Below are 18,392 nucleotides of genomic sequence, written 5' to 3' on the forward strand. Positions count from 1 at the left end.
CTACTCATTTTAAATTCAGTAAATGAAATGAAAATCCATAAAATCTGATTTTATACTGACGAAGTAAATGGAAAAGAAAGGTACTATTGGAAATTGACCTTAATGCTGCTCTCAACTAGCTCTGAGGTTTTAGCCCAAGAGATACTTTCTGTAGAAGGCATAGCTTTAAAAAAAAAAGGGGGGGGGATTCATTTCACACCTTGAATATTTTTATTGCATTTAAAATAATATAACCTTGAAAATAAATGGAATTCTAGAAGTCACTCTAAAGATGACATCTGTTTTCCTCTATCAGCATTCTCATTTCACATATGGATCCTTAAAAAACAAAAACCATGGAACTGATATGCCAATATCTTAAGCTAATGTTTGTCAAAGGTAAAATTACCCAGACTTAAATGAAATCTAAATAAAACACGTATACTTTAAATACTAAAGAATATTCCTTTATAAATTCACTTAAAAATGTATATAATTTTTGTGTCTAGCCAAATTAATACATATACATGAATGTGAGTACATGTATGTATATGTGCCTTCTATCATTAAAAACATGCACCACCCGGAAAAAGACAGGCACAGCTATACATGCCCCGAGATGCCAGCAATTAGAAACAGTAGTGTTCCAACAGTGGGCGCCCAGCAGAAGATCACCAGCAGCTAATCTGGCAGGAACATCAGAAGCTGTGTGTGTTTAAATTAAGAACAATTTAGCAGCCTGGTTTCTCCAAACCCACAAAATACTAGCGTAAATCAGCGTAAGTCAATCTGAATTTAGCCCATGCTATCTCCCCTCTAAATTTAGGACTGCATTCCAACGGAGTTTCATGAGGAATTCCTTTTGAATTTACTATATTCCTCTATGCTTGCAGCCATCTGTGTAGCTATAAATGGCGAACCACATCTGGCTCCATTTTCTCTGTGAGGGCCATATACATGATTAAATCTGCATATGAGAGGAGTGCGGAAGAACTTTTTATTCGTGAAAATGTTTTTGTCCACACCAACAGTGGCAGTGAGGGAGGCTGCCTGTCTCTGTACCCACTGCACTGGTATGTTCGGTGACAGCCTGCAGGAGGGCTGTTGGTGCCTGTGGTCACTAGCATGCCCACTGGCTGCCTTGGGTCTCAAGGATACTGGTAATGCACACCCTTGATTAAAACATGATAGGATCAAAACAAAAGCTGAAAATTCCTCTCTACTCTCAGGTCTTTTTTCTCACAGAAAAACTTCACTGCTCCACCATTCCAGGACTTCACGTGAGAAATGAGGAAGAATAACCCCCTCTCTCATGAAAAAACCCACAGGTACTTCAGCAAGAGGACTGCAGACCATCAGAACTCATGGTGAAGAAATGAGCAGGGACTGTGGGTGGCCCGCCATGCTCTTTCAGATATGGATCCTTGGGCTAAATTTTGAGCAGTGTCACAGCATAAAAACGTGATCTGTTTGGTTCTTGAAAGGTCACTACAACAGTCAAACTCTAAATGGCCTCTTTCTTCTTTTTAAAACAAACAGACAATAGATCAACATCTTTCAAAAAATTAAAAGGTAAAGTCACTTTTAACGGGAATCCTGGACCCAACCATAAGATGGAAACTTGGCAGGGGATGGAGGTAGTAATAATGGTTTGTGCACAGGAGTGTGTGTGCGCGTGTGTGCGTGCGCTCGTGCGCTCGTGCACGTGCATATGTGCTCAGCAGGAGAGGCTCAGGGAGTGTGGTGGAACCCAGATCCCAATAACCTCCCCAGGTTATATGTACACATTGTTCTTAAGGCCTACTGCATCCACAAGTTCCCTGGCACCCAAACTATACTAATTTCAGGAATGGAACACAGCCTTACCATATTATTGCATGAAGTTTCTCTTTTACTGAACAGGAAGATTTAATTGCAAAAAATTATTCTGAATCTTAAAACTGAACATTTCTCAAAGTTCTTATTTCCTGGCATGGTATCAAAAATGTTTAGCATATTAAAGAAGTCTCATACCAAGTACTAACATGAGGGTTTTATCTTACCACATGATTCTCTAATATGTCACATGTCAAGTAATAAACACATTCAAAATTTCATTTAAAAAAGGAAGATGAGATGCAATCTGCAAATCATCTTTTTCTCCTGAAAAACAGCCAACTCTGAATAACAAACACATGCTCTGCTTTTTAAAGCATGCGATCATTATGACTAAGCAAACAAGTAGCATTCCCAGTTTCTGATTAACATTAATTTCAGCAATGATGAATAAGAGTGTAATGAGAGAGAAGAGTGTAAGAATCTACGGTCAATGGTGATATTTGCAGTTGCTCTATGCTTCTGAAAGCATACTGAAGAATTCCATCAGAAAAGTTTGATGTTCTACTTATGATTACATGTACACTTGGACTCTAAGCTTATGTGCCATTGATTTTCTGACATTGTTTTGATGCTCATTACAGCTATTTACTTCCATACATCTCATCTACTATCTACGTGTGAGCTGCACAATGAAGCCTGTTTTCAGTGTGATGAGGAAAAAAGGTAGTGCAAGCCCAAAACATTTAAAAAAAAAAAGCAAAACCTTTAAAGATTTACACTCTTAGATCATCTTCTAATATGGAAAGATAAAGTTTTATGGTGATTAAGTAAATATGAGAAAAATATGCCTTGTCAAAATTCCATTTCTGTATTATTCCCAGATAAGTCTGATGTTTTTTATTCCAGGAAAAGTGTGTCCAGTAAATTCTCAAGTTGGAGAGAAGTAGAAATTTAGAAGTAACGGCCAAATGGCACTTTTTGTATTTAGAGCACGTTAAATTATTTAGAGTTACAAGATGTTCAAGATAAGTATAAATCAATCAAAATCTCTGCATGTATGTATGACAGGTCTAATATTTCATGGATGCTTCCTTTTCACAAACATAATTTTCAAATGCAATTAAAATGCGGGACAGTGGTGTACTGGGAAAAAGAAATCAGGTTTTAGAGTAGAAAGAACTGGGTTCAGTTCCACACTGCTCCCCAGCAGCACTGTGTGGCTCTGCACAAGTCTGTTCATCTGGCTTATCAGTCACCTCCTTTATAAAACACAGGGATACCATCACTTTTCACAATAGGGCAGTGTGCAATCTGTACAACACCTGAAATTTCAAACATATGATCATAAAGTATATAGATACATCAGTGTAAATATACACACAATGTTTTAGAGATGGAGATATAAACCAGGAAGCATAATAGATTTTTTTAGGTCACAGTTAACTAGAAAGGGACTGGTACAGAATGGACTAGAAGGAAGTTTTATGCAATTCCACATAAAGATGTTTAGCTGGGCTACTCCTGCTAGAGGGTCCTGAATATTTAACTGGTAGCCTACTGTTGCTAACCCTTAACAGATAGAAAAAAAAAAAAAGGTACAAAGCATTAGAGTAATGCCTAACACAGACTTAGGTTGTGTTTCCAAGTAACCAAAATAAAATTCCCCACACACTCTGTCAGAACTAAAAATTCAAAATTTAAAATGCATATTAATTTGCAAAATATTCAATTAAAAAGTTAAAGACATACTTTTGGCACAGACACTATTTTCTAAGGTTTCAGTATATTATCAATATGAAGCAATGGTTGGGTATCAGATAAACATAGTTACCATGCTAAATCTGCTCCCATGTCATCCCACATCTGTCATCACACATACCGAAAAGACGTTAGCAATTACACAGATATACATCGATAGACACATCAGAATCATTTAACAAGATTTAGCCATGGAGTAGAATTTTGTTGTAAATATTACCAGAAGGGGTTATTTTCTAAAATACTGTAATTATGAAACATATTAAGAACTGAAAGTGAAGTAGTTCTTCAGAGTTCATCTTGAGCTGAGGCTGAGGTGCCTGAGTTTCTCTTCACATACCGCTAGAGAACCTCTTTCCCCACCACATTCACTGCTAAGATGCTGGAAAGCCCAGCAGAGAGTCCGGCACATCCCGAGAACTTCTCAGGCCTCCTGACCACACACTCTTCAAGAGCATATGCTACCTGTCGAAGGTACTTCAGCCCTGTCGGACCTCCCTTGTCTGTAACCTGAGCTGTAGACTCCTCCAACCCCTCCAACCCAGTGTGCCCACATGACAGGAGGGATGCAGAGCATCCTCCACGGCATCTACCAGCCTGGAGCTTGTGTAAAACAAGTGCCAGTGCCAGTTACTGGAAACAAAACAACCTGATTCTCCACGTGATGACAGAATCCAGCTCAGTTAAAAACCTGGTACCAATGCTTTGAAAAAGCTTATTTTTCTTTTGCAAAGTAAGTATATGTCTTGCCATGACCTGTTGCTAGTTTTTAAATCGATATTAGATATGGTGATAATAAACAATTTGAATAAAAAGAGCCCAAACAAGAATGAAATACATAGAATTGTGATTTACCTGTTATAAAGTTTATCATAGTTTTCCTTTAAAAGTTCTCGCTCCTTTTCTAAATCATTAATTCTATCCTGCAGCTAAAATGAAAATAAAATTACAAAGAGTTTCCATGGTTCAGGGTTAGCACTCTAGACTCGGAAAATAAAGTTATACAATAAGTAATTATCATATCAATCCACACAGTAAGAAAACCAGGAGGGGACAGCTATTTGTCCAGTCTGGATTCCGACACTGCAGCTGACGACTAGACTGCATTCAATTCAGTATTGATTTCTTCCATGTTGTTAAATAAATATGAATATTCCTCTTTCAATTTAGTAGAAACGGATATACTACTTTATGAACACAGGAGTCAGAACTCAATAAAGAATGTGCTAAAGAGCTTTCTCTTAAGTCCCTGGAACATAATAGTTTTCACTTTCTACCATGATGAATTCCATCATTATATTCATTTTGTATTAATTTCCAATTGGCCCATAAAAGATGAGTACTAACTGTTCTTTGAGTTCACAGTTCAAACACGTTTGTTTATCACTATTTAATTTAAAGACACAATTTCTCTTGTTACCTGGAATTTATACATGGTAGCATACCATAAGAATAAATTGTATTCCTTATTTTATCCTAATGAATATTTTCAGAAATAAACATGATTATTAGATAACATAGTTATTAGATCATTATGATTAAAATGTGGATTGCTACCCTGTAGCATTTAAAGTTTTATTAATAAATATGCTCTGTAGTCACTTTTTTTTTTGCTATCGAGCACAGGACTTAAAAGTCATCTCTATTTTTGACACTCTCTTTTGATGCCAGTGAGAGAGAGACAGGCGAAGATTCTCCTGGGTGCAGAACAGAATGTAAACACCTATTCCATTTCTGTTCTCCACAGGAGCAAGTTTCACAGACTACAGAACAAACACGGTGCTGGTTGGGAGATATGAGTGGCAACAGTAATAGAAGGGTAAGTTTCAAAACAACCTCCCAGAAAGAAGATAATTTTACAAAATTGCTGACCCAGGAGAGCATACCATCCCTTCAGGAATACATTATTCCTCTAATTTCATTCTGTGTCTCAATGATTAAGAAGTCACATTCAGGAAAGCTCCGTTCCCGAGGTCATGTGATATCACCTTACTTTCCTTTCCCCCGAGGCTCTTTAGCCCTAGATAAACAGTGGCTCTGAGCACATTTGCAGGTATTCTAAGGATAGTTCGCCACTCATAGTCTGTACTACCACTCTGTTCTGCTGCATCCAAAATACCACATACAGAGTTCAGGATTTTGACATAAATCCAATTTTTGAACTGCCTCTCTTTTACTTTTCAAAAGAGTTCTAGAGAAAATTTCCTGCAGCAAATGACATCATGTCCCGGTGCTCACCTCCTCCACTCTTCTTTCCGAAAACCTCACCGAATGCAACTGCTTCTCCAGGCTGCAGCACTTCAAACGCTGCTCCTTAAGCTGCATGTTTAGCTCATCTCCATTTGCCATCAAGGCATCATGGCTGATCCTGAGCGTTCTTTGCTTCTACAAAACAAAGAGAGGAAAATGCAAGCATTTAAAATATGATACTCCATATAACTAATTATCAATCCATCCACGGTTTTATCCTGGACATTTACAATGCACAGTTTATTCTTCAAGTCATAGACATCGGGCATATGATACAAGGAAAGAGAGGGTCACTTAGCACTCACAACACAAATTCTCTCCCCTTTATTTGTCCCCAGGCTTTGACTTCTTGACAGTGACCAGTATGTAAATTAGTTTTAGCAATTAATTTCCCCCTTTTTACTGTGGTTATAGTGGTTGGACATGCTGTCTAAAAATGCTTCAGCATGGGTCAAAAACCACGATCACTGACAGGGAAACTGAAAAGATTTGCCACCAGACCATAAATAAATAATTTTGAATGGTTAGATTTTAATTTTAATTAAGTAAATTTTTAAATTCTGAAAAAATATTTACAAACCTTTAAGTTGTAAAAATTATATGTGAACATGATTTATATTCAATTTTACATACTTAAATGCCATATTCTTTTAAAAGTCAATAAAACAGGTTATTAATGACAAGTTTTTCTGTAGACACCATTTGACCTGTGTAAGTCCTATTAGAAAAGTTCAGATTAGTTTCAATTACCACTGTATCATCACAGCATGCTACCTTTAGCGACTTTCCTGCAAACTCCCCATGTCATTGCAGCTGCTGGCCTCAGCCTCTCAACCTTTCCCCTCCCTCTTTCCCTGAAGATGTCCCTGTACTGTAGCAGGCCTTTGTGATTTGAACAAATACACCAGGGGTCACTGTTACACGGGAATCAAGATAGTCAGAAAGTAAGAGGATGCAAAATCATTTTTCAGTCCCCTAACCCCTCACTTTTGAAATTGCTCTCTCCCACGCATATTCTCAGTCTGGAGGAGTCTATCTACACACCAATAGAGGTAACACTCCCACGCACAAAACAGATTCCTCTCCTACAAATCTGTGCGTCTATATGGGAGGTAGTTATACTTGGCATCACAGGAGGTTCCTGTAGGTTGGAGGATATCACTCAGGGTATGTCTGCAAGGTACATAACTACTTACTTTAATAGTGCGGCAGGCATCCATGAACCTGCTGTGCTTTACATCAATGTACAGCTTTCCTTGTCTCTGGACTTCAAAGAAAGCATGACTTCATATAAATTCTGATCATCTGGAATGTTTTGGAGTTCATTAATTCCAGGACTTCTGTTAATTATGCAAAGCCAATAAATAGTAGCTCTGGGAGGGCATGTCCCTGTGTACCCATAGTCACTTGAAAACCATCTTGCCTAAATATGTCAAGGTTTAAGATAAATACACTGACAGCCGATATTATGGGTACTCACATATTTTCTGATAATGGTGGTGACCAAAGAAACACAAAACAAAACCAAACAAAATTCACATCAAAGAAAGAGTTAACAGAATGTAATTATTGACCCGTTCATAACTCTGGTCTTTACTGCACACATGTGAAAGTGAATGTGTGTGCAAGCACAGAGACTTCTTCAATATTGCAGGCCCATTATATGAGCTCAGAAAACAGGAGATGAAAAAGAACGTTCATGGCATGAGGGGATTTACGGCAGATGCACTTGTTAAGATGACTTAGCTATTTATAAAAAGCCTAAGTGGTTATTTAGAAACTGTTATGAACAATATACAAAGAGGAATTATACACATTTAATAAAGCAAATATTAAAATAAAGACTCAGTGTTATGACCATTATTAAAAGTACAACTTGAATACGATTTTCCAATCCTTTTCATCTGTGAATAAAGTAAATAATCACAGTACCTCTTGAAGCTGAATAAATTTCCCTTCTATGACTGAAAGGGCATTGCTCTTCTCCACTAGTTGTCTATGAAGCTTAATCATTTCTACATTGTCCCGAATATTTGACCTTCAAAATTGGGTTTAAGAAAAAGAAAAGAATTAATAGAAATTAAAAGGAAAACAACACACACACACACACAAACTATGGTTAGTTGACTTGTATATAGCTAAGTTGTCTAAAATTTTATATCATTGTAAGTTATGGTAGATTATTTGGAACCAGCCAATATTCATTCTGGAAGGTGTATGGACAGACTCTGAATTTGAAGGGAGTTTCCAAACCTGATGGCAATGTGAGCGTCATCACACCGACAGGAGAGACTGACAGCTATTTTAGGATGTTCTGAAGAACTGCACAAACCCATCAGTTTCCAGGCAGCAATGTTTACCACAAACCGCACGCTTCCGTGAAGGACTGCCATGCTGCGCTCCCTCCCCAAGGGCAGAAGAGACAGCAGTATCATCCCTCCTTACTACTCCCTCCACACACACAGTACCACAAGATTAGCATTTATTGCAGTTTCCTCTTGGAGTTTCAACTTTTCAAAATATTTCCAAAAAAAGTGACTTAGCATTTTATACTAATAATGCCCAAAGCTGGCATTTAAATATGTTACAGATGTGCCTTTAGCTGTAAGAGATTATCTGATGTCCACAGGGTATATAGAAACCTTAGATGCTGCAATACTAGTTTGTATTTTTCCTACTGAGATTAAAGCAAATGTAGAATTTAACAGGAAGATCTTGTTAAAGGTTAATCATAGATCTAAATGAATACCTGCTCTCAAAAGGCATTTATTTTCCCGACAGAAAAAAAGCTTCCTTCATTTAATGCCACATTTAAACCTTCTTAAAATTGTGAAGCCTTGATTTTAAGACTTCACTTTAAAAAATATAAAGGTAAAAAATTTAAATTCAGAAAATTATTTCAGCATTTAAACTAAGTAATTTTACTTCTAAGGCTTACCTAGTATTCACATATTGGAAACATTGTCACAAGGCCCTGATGGAACCAGCAAATGCACTACAAAGCTCACACATCTGTAAACCAGCTGAGGACTTGAAATACTCAGTTTTCCTCTTTGATATTTGAAAGTTCATTGTATTTTGGCATTGCACAGTTAGTTGTCCTCACACAGAAGATAAACAAGTCCAAGAACCTGGATCTTTCCCAGGGCACAGTCTTAACACAATGTTAAAATAATTATGTGTCTAAAACAAATTCTCTAGCAGTTCTGAGCACAGATTCAACAGTGTGCTTATTGCTATTTTCCTTCTTGTTACATTTTTTTCACTAAAATACAATATGAAGAAAAATATATTTTAAATAAAGCATAAATAAGAGATTCAAATTTATTTTCATTCAAATTATGAAAAAAAAACATTTGAAATCAAAATACAATTTACTTATTTTCCCCAGAATTACTTGGTTTAACCAGTCAACAATGTATAGCATCTACTGATACAGATGGACAGAATTTGACTCAAAAATATAAATTGTTATATTCTCTGTTGTCTTAGTCTTTTTAAAAAATAATCTTTAAAATCTTGTATTATGGGTATTTGGGCTGTACATATGTCTGTGCACCAGGTGTGAGCCTGGTGCCCCCAAAGGGCAGAAGGCATTAGATACCCTGAGACTGGACTTACAGATGGTTATGAGCTGCAGTGTGGGTCCTGGGACTGGAACCCAGGTCCTCAGGAAGAACAGCCAGTACTCTTAACTGTTGAGCCATCTCTCCATACCCTTTCTCAGCTTTTTTGCTTTTTTTATTGGGGGAAGGAAGGAGCTAAGGATCAAATCCAGACAATGACTTTAATATTCTGTTTTAAAACAAAATTTCCAAGAAGAATCAAATATGTTTTAAAATTAACTGTAGCTTAATGCTAATAACAAGCAAAATTAACTGTAGCTTAATGTTAATAACAATCAATTAAGTATCAACCATCAGTTCAGTCATATAGCATTACAAAACCTGATGCTGAATTTTCTTTGTATTGCAAAGGAGAGCAAGTGTTTTAAACACTGCAGTATTTTGGCTGAAAGAGTTCTACTGAGCATTGCCCTGAATGTGTTGGGGAATGGACTCCAGAATATTGGTAAGAAATATTGGTAAGAATATTGGTAAGAGGCATTTTATACTAATGACGCCCAATGCTAGATATGAACACAACTGTTGCTATTTGAAAACAGCAACAATAATGTGGCATTTCAAGTACAGTCAGTTTACCACAGAGCACAGCTATTCCAGACAATACAAAACCTTAATTCCATGGGAGGGCTTTGCAGGTAGCAGGTATTCTGATTACTCTGATGACAATTATCTGAAGATGATAATTTGTCACAGTGCTGGTCAGAGATATAAAATACACCCACATTAAAATTAACACCATGATACCTGTGGCATTGTGTTCATGATGGACAACTAAATCAGCTCAGACCTCATAAACAACTCACCATTTTCACATAGACAAACATTGGGGAAAGAATGAGGGTGGAGGTGACAGGGTGGAAAAGAGATGTCCCAAAAGGCTGCTAAGGACATCAGAAGTGAAGGGAGCAAAAGGCGTCACTCCACAGCCAGTCCTAGACTAGATGCCTGGGGACAAAACCCACGGTTGGCTTCCTTTGAGGAAGAGATGCAGGAGTAAGGCACCACAATGTTTCCAGAGACCTCTACACAATAACACCGCCTCTTTTTACACCCAGAGGTAATGGTGATGTCCTAGCAGAAAGAACTATGCACAGGGCAACATTCAGATGGACTCTGACAGTTGTGCAACTATTTGTATGAGCTGCATTACAAATGGTAAAAGAACCTGCAGACAGATATCAAGAGTTCTAATTAAATGCTTTGCAAAAATACATTTCTCAAAATTTCAACAAGGATTTTGAAAAACTATGAAAAATTAAGTTGGAGAATGCAGTGACTTTATTTTTCTTCTTTGCTTTCTCTTTTTACAGATAAGATTTAGAATTATGATCGGATCTTCTGAAACTATGAGAAAAGTTGTTGGCTCTTCTCTAGATTAAAAACAAGCTGAAATAAATTAGACTTTATGTTGAAAAAAGTAACCCAGCTCAACAACCTGTGTGCCAACTTTCTCTTGTATAATTTGAAACAGCCAAGCAATAAACTCTGAAAAAAGAATTTCGAATGGAAGTCTTGAAAACACTTGACTCCAGCTTTGCTACTGGGCGCCATAATAAATCCAGAAACTTAAAACCTCAGCTACACTGGAGAAAGAGAATTTTCAGTGGGGCTATGTAATGTATAGTCTAATACAAAGACTTAAGAAGCAGAAATCATCGCTCCAGTTGAAGTTTCATATATTGCATTCCCTAGACACTGGCCTCCCCTCCTTACCTACCAGCATTTCACTCCCTGCTACAGTAAGGATTATGAAGAGCATTCTATAGGATGCGGAGAGACTCCATCACACAGAAGCTATGGTGTGAGGCTCTGGGAGGCAGTGAGGTCGAATGTTTACGAGACAGAATGGAAAGGATCACTGTGAGTAATAGTTTTAGGTTGGCCGAGTCCAAGGGATAAAGCTAAAACAATCAGAGTTAAAAATGTTTTAATATTCTTTCTAAATGGTACTAGAAACTTGATTATCATATTGTTGAAAGAAATGTAGGTCACTGATGACTGGGAAAAACAAAACAAAACACAGACACACACACACACTAGCAAGGGTGTTTTGAACAGGACTACAGAAGCTTCTGATAAATTGAGCAGTGACTTTCCCTAAAACTGTCAAGAATAGACATGAAGGGTAATGGTTTTGCTCAAATTTGCTACTTGCGATCATGGGTACAGGCGACTCCCTGATTTAAGACTGCACAAAGGAACACATGACTATGTAAGTTCAATTTGCTAATACAGCATAATTCTCTTGGTGCTGGAACAAGAACAAGTCACAACTCCAGTACTTTCTTCGTGTCACCATCCAGAGGAGTGGAGGGGATAGATCTCACAAAATTTCAGTATGCATGTACTTACACTGAGATGAGAAGTGGCTTGGGAAGAGTAACCTAAATCCTGGCTCACCTTCTAGAGTTGGCCATGTTTAGGATCAAGTTTAATGGACTTCAATCGGAGGTTTACTGTAACAGCTATGGGAATCTGGGACTTTTTAGGCAGTATTTCCAAAAGCCCAGTGGAAAATGTACTTTCACCGGCTATTAACCTTGCAAAAGTGAACTGAAGATTTTGTATTTTTTAAATTCAGTTTTATAAGATGATTCCAATCCAGTGCAAGAACAGATTATCTCACAATTATCAGAAAGAATGAATGGAATAATAGTGGTTCTAATGACAATAAAATGAAAAAAAAAGTTAGGAAAATTATTGGGTAGGCAAATCTTTCAGATATAGAAGGTCCTGGAAGTAAATGACTTGTTTACAGAACAGAGAACCACTTACCCATTTCTTTATTCATTTATTAGAGAAATAAAGAATTTGGACAAAGTGCTTAAGTGATTGAGTCAACGCTCAAATCTAGTTTTAAGAGCTAAATTTTTCTCATTCTTTGAAGTTACTTTCTCCTTTTAAAATAGTCCTTCCTAGGTTTTCATTTCCCCTGCACTGTCATATGTGGATTAATTCACCAGTTATATGTGCAACAATTTCCACGAGCATTGGAAAAATGTTTTAAGTTGCTATCCAGAAAAACCTTCGATAGCATTAATAACACAAAACACAGGGACAAAAGAATATGGTATTTGGGTATAATATTTGTCACTGCACACATTCTAAGTTATTCAAAACAATAGGAGAACCTGAAGGTATTTTAAAAATGACAGATCGTCTCCCTGCATAATAATGTTTGCATGGATATCCCAGGCTCCCATCATCTTTCCATCAGAGAACCAGATGTGCCCTCTAAATTAGAGGACTGGGCAATCAGGCAAATCCAAATTGAGGGGTATTCGGAAACAGCTGTCACTGGACTAGAAAAGAGCAGGGACTATTCTAGAATAAAAAAACTTAAAAGACATGGCAATGAACACACGATCCTCAGTTGCATCCTAGATGAAAACAAAACAAAACAAAATCTACTGCTTACAAAACAAAAGCTTATCAAGGACATTAGAATAATTGGGAAAAAACTGGATATGGATTTGAACTGAGTATTGAATGATGCTACTGTGTTGTTCATTAAAGGTTCTGAATAACTGTTGTGTAGGGGATGTTCCAACGCTTTTAAGTCTCCTAAGTGCACAGTAAGTGAAGTAACAACAGCACCTCTCAAGTGGGAAAGGGAGGAACTGAGGGAAGGGAGGACAGGGAGGTAGGAGAGGAGGAACGGAGGCAAGGAGGGGACAGAGGCTGGTAAAGAAGGGAATGGCAAAGGATTTGGGGAGGAAGGAGAGGGAAGGAAGAGAGAGGAGAGAGAAAGAGGAGGGGACGGGAGGAGAAGGGTCTGTGCAGTAGCCAAATGCAGAAACGGCTCCTGTACCATCTCAGACAGGCTAAAGGTAGAAGACACACAAGCGTTCACTCGACTGCTCTGTCCTCGGGAGGTTTACTACTTTACCAAGTCAAATGCTGGGAATTTAGAGTGCTAGGAAGTAATCCTGTCTCTGCATAAGGGAAGAGGGAGGCCCAAAGGCCAAGCTGTTTCTTATAATGCACGGCTGCAAAGAGCCTTAGTTTTAAGATTTGACAGTCTGCTGTCTGCCAAAGGGAACAGGGCAAGTTAGAGTCTGAAACATATATAGGTTACATTTCCTCCCTTGGGACATAATGGCACTTACATGATTTTTAATTAAGAAGATAAATAGTACCCTAATATTTATTTTTAAAGAAACTACAAACTAGTTACACATTTGCTAAGGGTATAAATATTTTTGGAGTTGAAAAAGTAAATAAAAGGTAAAACTGCTCTGATTTTAATGTTCACATACATATGTTCACTGGTTACTGCTTTGCATTTAATTTAAGACAGCCTTTTTAATAAGCAGAAAATGTGCATTTTTATATTGTTTAAATTTTAATATGGATTTTTGTTCAAAACAACAGACATTCAGGCTACTTGTAAATGATACAAGATTTTTTGCTAATGAGGCATTATGTAGAACATATGCAAAAATCACAACTCAGTCTTCCAAAATAGACCACAACAACAGGAAAAAACATGCCTTTAATAAAAGAGAGCAGCACTGGGATTTTACTTCAAAGCAATTAAGGGCTTTGGATAACCAAAAGTTTATGTCAAGCTGATGCCAAACCAAACTGGTCTATTAAACACATACTACGGAGAGTTTCTGTACTGCTCTGTGAAAGGCTCTTTGCCATAAATATCGAGTGCCGCCACTCTGCAGATTACAGCTACGTTAGGTTCATGCTTGAGAACAAGGGGTCCAACATCCAGATCAGACTTCTAGAATTTCAAATCTGAAATAATGTACCAGTGGAAGAGAAGTTCAAATATGGTTTCCATTTTGTTACTTCTCTCTACAGTAAATTATACCAAGTTTTACATTTTCCCCCAAGTTTTTCAATAATTTTCCATTAGCCTCAAAAAAATTGCTGTTACACATAAAAATTTGAGCTACAAGTAAACATAATTTTTGAAAAGTCTTGAAGACTTTTATTTCTTTAGTTTCAAAAACCACATTCAAGAAACAATGTGCTATTCAACAGAGGTATCTTTCCTTCTAAACAAATAATGTGGATTTTCAGGGTTATAAAATCATTGAGGTAAGGTACTAATTAGCTTATTTCTTTGGCTTCTTTAGCAATTTTCCTTAGCTCATCATACTAATTTTGTTTCTGCTTCTAATAGTTGATGTGATAAGAGAGACACTTCTTCCGTGGGTAATCTAGCCCCATGGAAGGCCATGGCTTAGATTTCAAGGTAAACACTGTCTTTTGTTGGCAACATTTAGAGCATGAAAGCATGTGGTCCTGTCTGCCACCCTCCTTCTGCTCTGCCGTATCCTGGGGCTGGAGGACCTGTGGAGCTCCTCTTCAATCACTGAGAGTCGAGCTCTAAGATGATCACATCCGTCTGGAACAGGAACAGTTAACAGGCCACCTTACTGTCTGGCACCTTGAGGAATGTAATAGGGAATGCAGTCCCTGATAACCATTACCTGAGCAAAACTGACAGGGACGTGTTCCAAGCCTGAACCTGTTCCAAGTAAAAGTGTGTGTGTGTGTGTGTGTGTGTGTGTGTGTGTGTGTGTGTGTGTGTGTGCTTGTGTTGGCATGTTAGGGGTGTGAATGTGTAGGACAGAGAGGCCCATGTCTGGCATCTTTCTCAAGTGCATTCCCCCTTAATTCTTGAGACAGGTTTCTCAATGCACCTCGGCTGGTGGCTAGTCACTGAGTCCCAGGGATTCTCTTATCTCCGCATTCTCAGCTCTAGGATCACAGGCACATGCTGCCCAGTCTGTCTTTTTACATGGGCGTTTGGGACCCAAAAGCTGACCCTTATGCTTCCATGGTGAGTGCTTTGCTGACTGAGCCATGTTCCCAGCCCACAGTGCATTTTCTATTCTGATACTATCTTAGGTGTAGATGTGGGTAATAATACTAAGAAAGCACACTCAGATATGAGGCCTGGGCCTCTGGCCCTGTTCTTTACTAGGAACTATCCCTGTTTCTTAAGGAGGCCGAATCTAAAGCAGTTCTTTCTGGGAACATGGTTAATGCCTTGTTATTCAAATTGATGTAAAGCCACAATTTTAATTATGCCCCTAACTTACAGATAATTCTCAAAAATATTCATCTTTCGCAGTCCATGCTAAAAGAATACTACATAATTTCACTCAACATTATGGTCCTCTTATATGATAATTTTACATATTATAGTTTTAATATAATTAGAAATTATACTAATCTTTTAAATCTAAGGCTTTCATATATTTTTAGTATATTTAAAGAAACAAACAAACCAAGTTTGGGCTAGAAAAATGGATCAGTGATTGAGGGCACTGGCTGCTCCTCCAGAGGACTCAGTTTGATTCATAGCACTATTAGAGAAGCTCACAACCACCTGCATCTCCAGTTCCTGGTGATCTAATACTTTCTTCTGGCCTCTGTGGGCACCATGCACACATATGCACAGGCATATATGCAAGCAAAACACCCATACATATAAAATAAAATAAAAATCTTCCTTAAAAAACACAACCCAAGCTGGGCGGTGTGGTGCATGCCTTTAATGCCAGCACTCAGGAGGCAGAGCCAGTCGGATCTCTGTGAGTTCGAGGCCAGCCTGGTCTATAAAACAAGATCCAGGACAGGCACTAAAACAACACAGAGAAACCCTGTCTCAAACAACAACAACAACAACAACAACAACAACAACAACAACAACAAGACCCACAACCCAAGTCTACTATTTTATTTATTTCCTTAGAACCTTCATATATCACCAAGCAGGGTTAGCTTGTTAAGAGAGGATTAGGGCTGGTGAGAGGGCTCGGTGGGGACAGGCATATACTGTCAAGCTGCCTGATGTCCTGACTGAATTCCTAGTGATTCCTGTAAGTTGTTCTTGGATTTCCAAATGGATGCCTGTATACATACATGAGTGTTCACACACAAAACAAATAAGTGGAATAAGAAACCTTCTGTCTCATTTTTTAAAAAGAGATACTTCAACACTCTATCTGAAATGAAAAGTTAGACAATCTTACTGGGTTTTTAAAAGTAGGAACTTGACCAGAGTATCACACAGTTCAGAACAGGAAAACAGAAGTCAAGTCACTAAGTCTGATTTGAACAACACTATGAGGTATGTGAAACAAGCAAGAGAGATACCACTACCAAATGCAATATGGACGTTTTATTTGGGGCCACTAAAATGAGCAGCAGAAAGGTATCTTTAGAGAAGTCTGAATGTAAACTGGCTGCTAGATGCTACCAAAGAGTGACTATTAATTTTGTCGGGCATAGAGATACACCCTCAGCTACTTAGGAGTGACGCGAGGCTAGGGCTAGCTAACTGAAGGAGACAAATGTGTAAGTTTGGGTGAAGGAAGATTGGTAAGATACTAAAACTGTTGAAGTGGAGTTATATAAACATAGGCTATTATCTTTAATTTTGTCAAAAGAAAAGAAGAGAAAAAGTTGTGAAGAGAAACTGTGGTGAACATAAGTCTTGTTCAAAGCACAATGTCAACACACAAAATGAACCTATGGGATCAGAACCAAAAATGGACAAATGATGATGTGAACAAAAATACTCTTTTTATAAAACATCAAAAACACAATGGTGGCAAGGAGACTATTGCCACTGTAGACCACACACCACACCAGTCATCAGACTTGCTTGTAAACTGAGTACAAGGAGACGCAACATCTTTTGTGGTTCCACACTGCTAAGCCTTGTGGAACTAGAGGCTGAACAAACCCTGAAGGCTTGACTTACACACACCGGCTGACCGCGCAGCTCTTGACTTACACACACCGGCTGACCGCGCAGCTCTTGACTTACACACACTGGCTGACTGCGCAGCTCTTGCTCCCCAGGCTTCTCTGAGCAGCTACGATCGAATGATCTAAACTTCTCAAGTCTCGACAAGTGGGTAAACAAACAAGGACAGGATGAGAGTGGCAGCCAGCCAGAGGCCGGCAGGGAAAACCCGCCCCTTCTGCACAGGAGTATTTGAGACAGTTAGTAGGCCTACAGCATTTCTATCCAAAGACTGAGTAGAAATAGGGTTTTAAAACAGATTAGATGGATTTATCATTATAAATTATTTAAAATTAATTTTGAGCATATCAATGTGACATTCCAGTTTTAACATACCTTTGATCTGTAGCTTGCTGTTCTCGAAGCTGGAGAAGAGACAACTCAATTTCATTTTCTTTTCTCCTCAACTGAGTTTTCAGAATCTCTGCCAAGTGCTCTAATTCTTCTATCTGGCCTCTCTGTGACTGAATAACATTTTCTCTGCAATAAAGACTCTTGATAAGAATCGCAGTTTGAGGAGAAATTGTAGCATTTAAAGTCAGTGCAAAGATAGCCCTTTATTATAATACAGGGCAAGCCAAAGTTCATAAAGTGGCTTCACCACCTCTGCATACAGTGAAACAGCAGCAGATTCAATGTGATGACTTGAACTTATATCTGGGACAATTCAAGAGATGGTCTTTTAGAAGATACTGTTGTAGGCAATAGACTGGACTGTGGTTGAATTCAGTTAAGTATGTACTGATCTCCTACTGGATACTCTACAACGTAATTTATATGTCTTGCTCTTTTATATGTGCACAGCTGCCATATCACCCAATTACTACTTCAGAGAGTGAGCATGAAATGTGCCACACATAGCTGGGGTCCCTAGCATGCATTTATTTCTTCTTCGTCTGGCAGCATTCCAGTGCAGTGAGTCCTGGGAAACTGCTACAAACCTTGGCTTTTTACTTGATTATCTAAGAATGAGAAAATATTTAGTCTTTTATTTCCTCACAAGTTGATTGCTAGTGTGATTCGCATTTAAAACACTCAACAGAAAACATTTCAAATCTGGATCATCTTATTTTTCAGCAATGTTCTAAGGCTGACGCTCTTAGTGTAATGCTTTCTTTGTTTATTCAATGTCTGATGATCCAGGTAAAGGACTAAAGTCATTTGCACGACTCACAGATACT

The 18,392-nt window shown here is 38.1% G+C and overlaps 1 protein-coding gene across 5 annotated transcripts in view; it reads right to left on the minus strand.

Moving 5' to 3' along the window:
* Rpgrip1l (RPGRIP1 like) overlaps positions 1-18,392 on the minus strand; it is a 100,457-nt gene that overhangs the window by 69,912 nt on the left and 12,153 nt on the right. For all 5 annotated transcript variants that reach the window (XM_028871507.2, XM_028871506.2, XM_028871508.2 and 2 more), the window contains 4 exons: positions 17,548-17,691; positions 7,738-7,843; positions 5,794-5,940; positions 4,411-4,484 (listed from right to left, as the gene is read on the minus strand). In XM_028871507.2, coding sequence (XP_028727340.1) covers positions 4,411-4,484; positions 5,794-5,940; positions 7,738-7,843; positions 17,548-17,691 — 471 coding nt within the window. The remainder of the gene's footprint in view (positions 1-4,410; positions 4,485-5,793; positions 5,941-7,737; positions 7,844-17,547; positions 17,692-18,392) is intronic.

The sequence above is a fragment of the Peromyscus leucopus genome, chromosome 5 (genome assembly GCF_004664715.2).
Source record: "Peromyscus leucopus breed LL Stock chromosome 5, UCI_PerLeu_2.1, whole genome shotgun sequence".
Lineage (NCBI taxonomy): Eukaryota > Metazoa > Chordata > Mammalia > Rodentia > Cricetidae > Peromyscus > Peromyscus leucopus.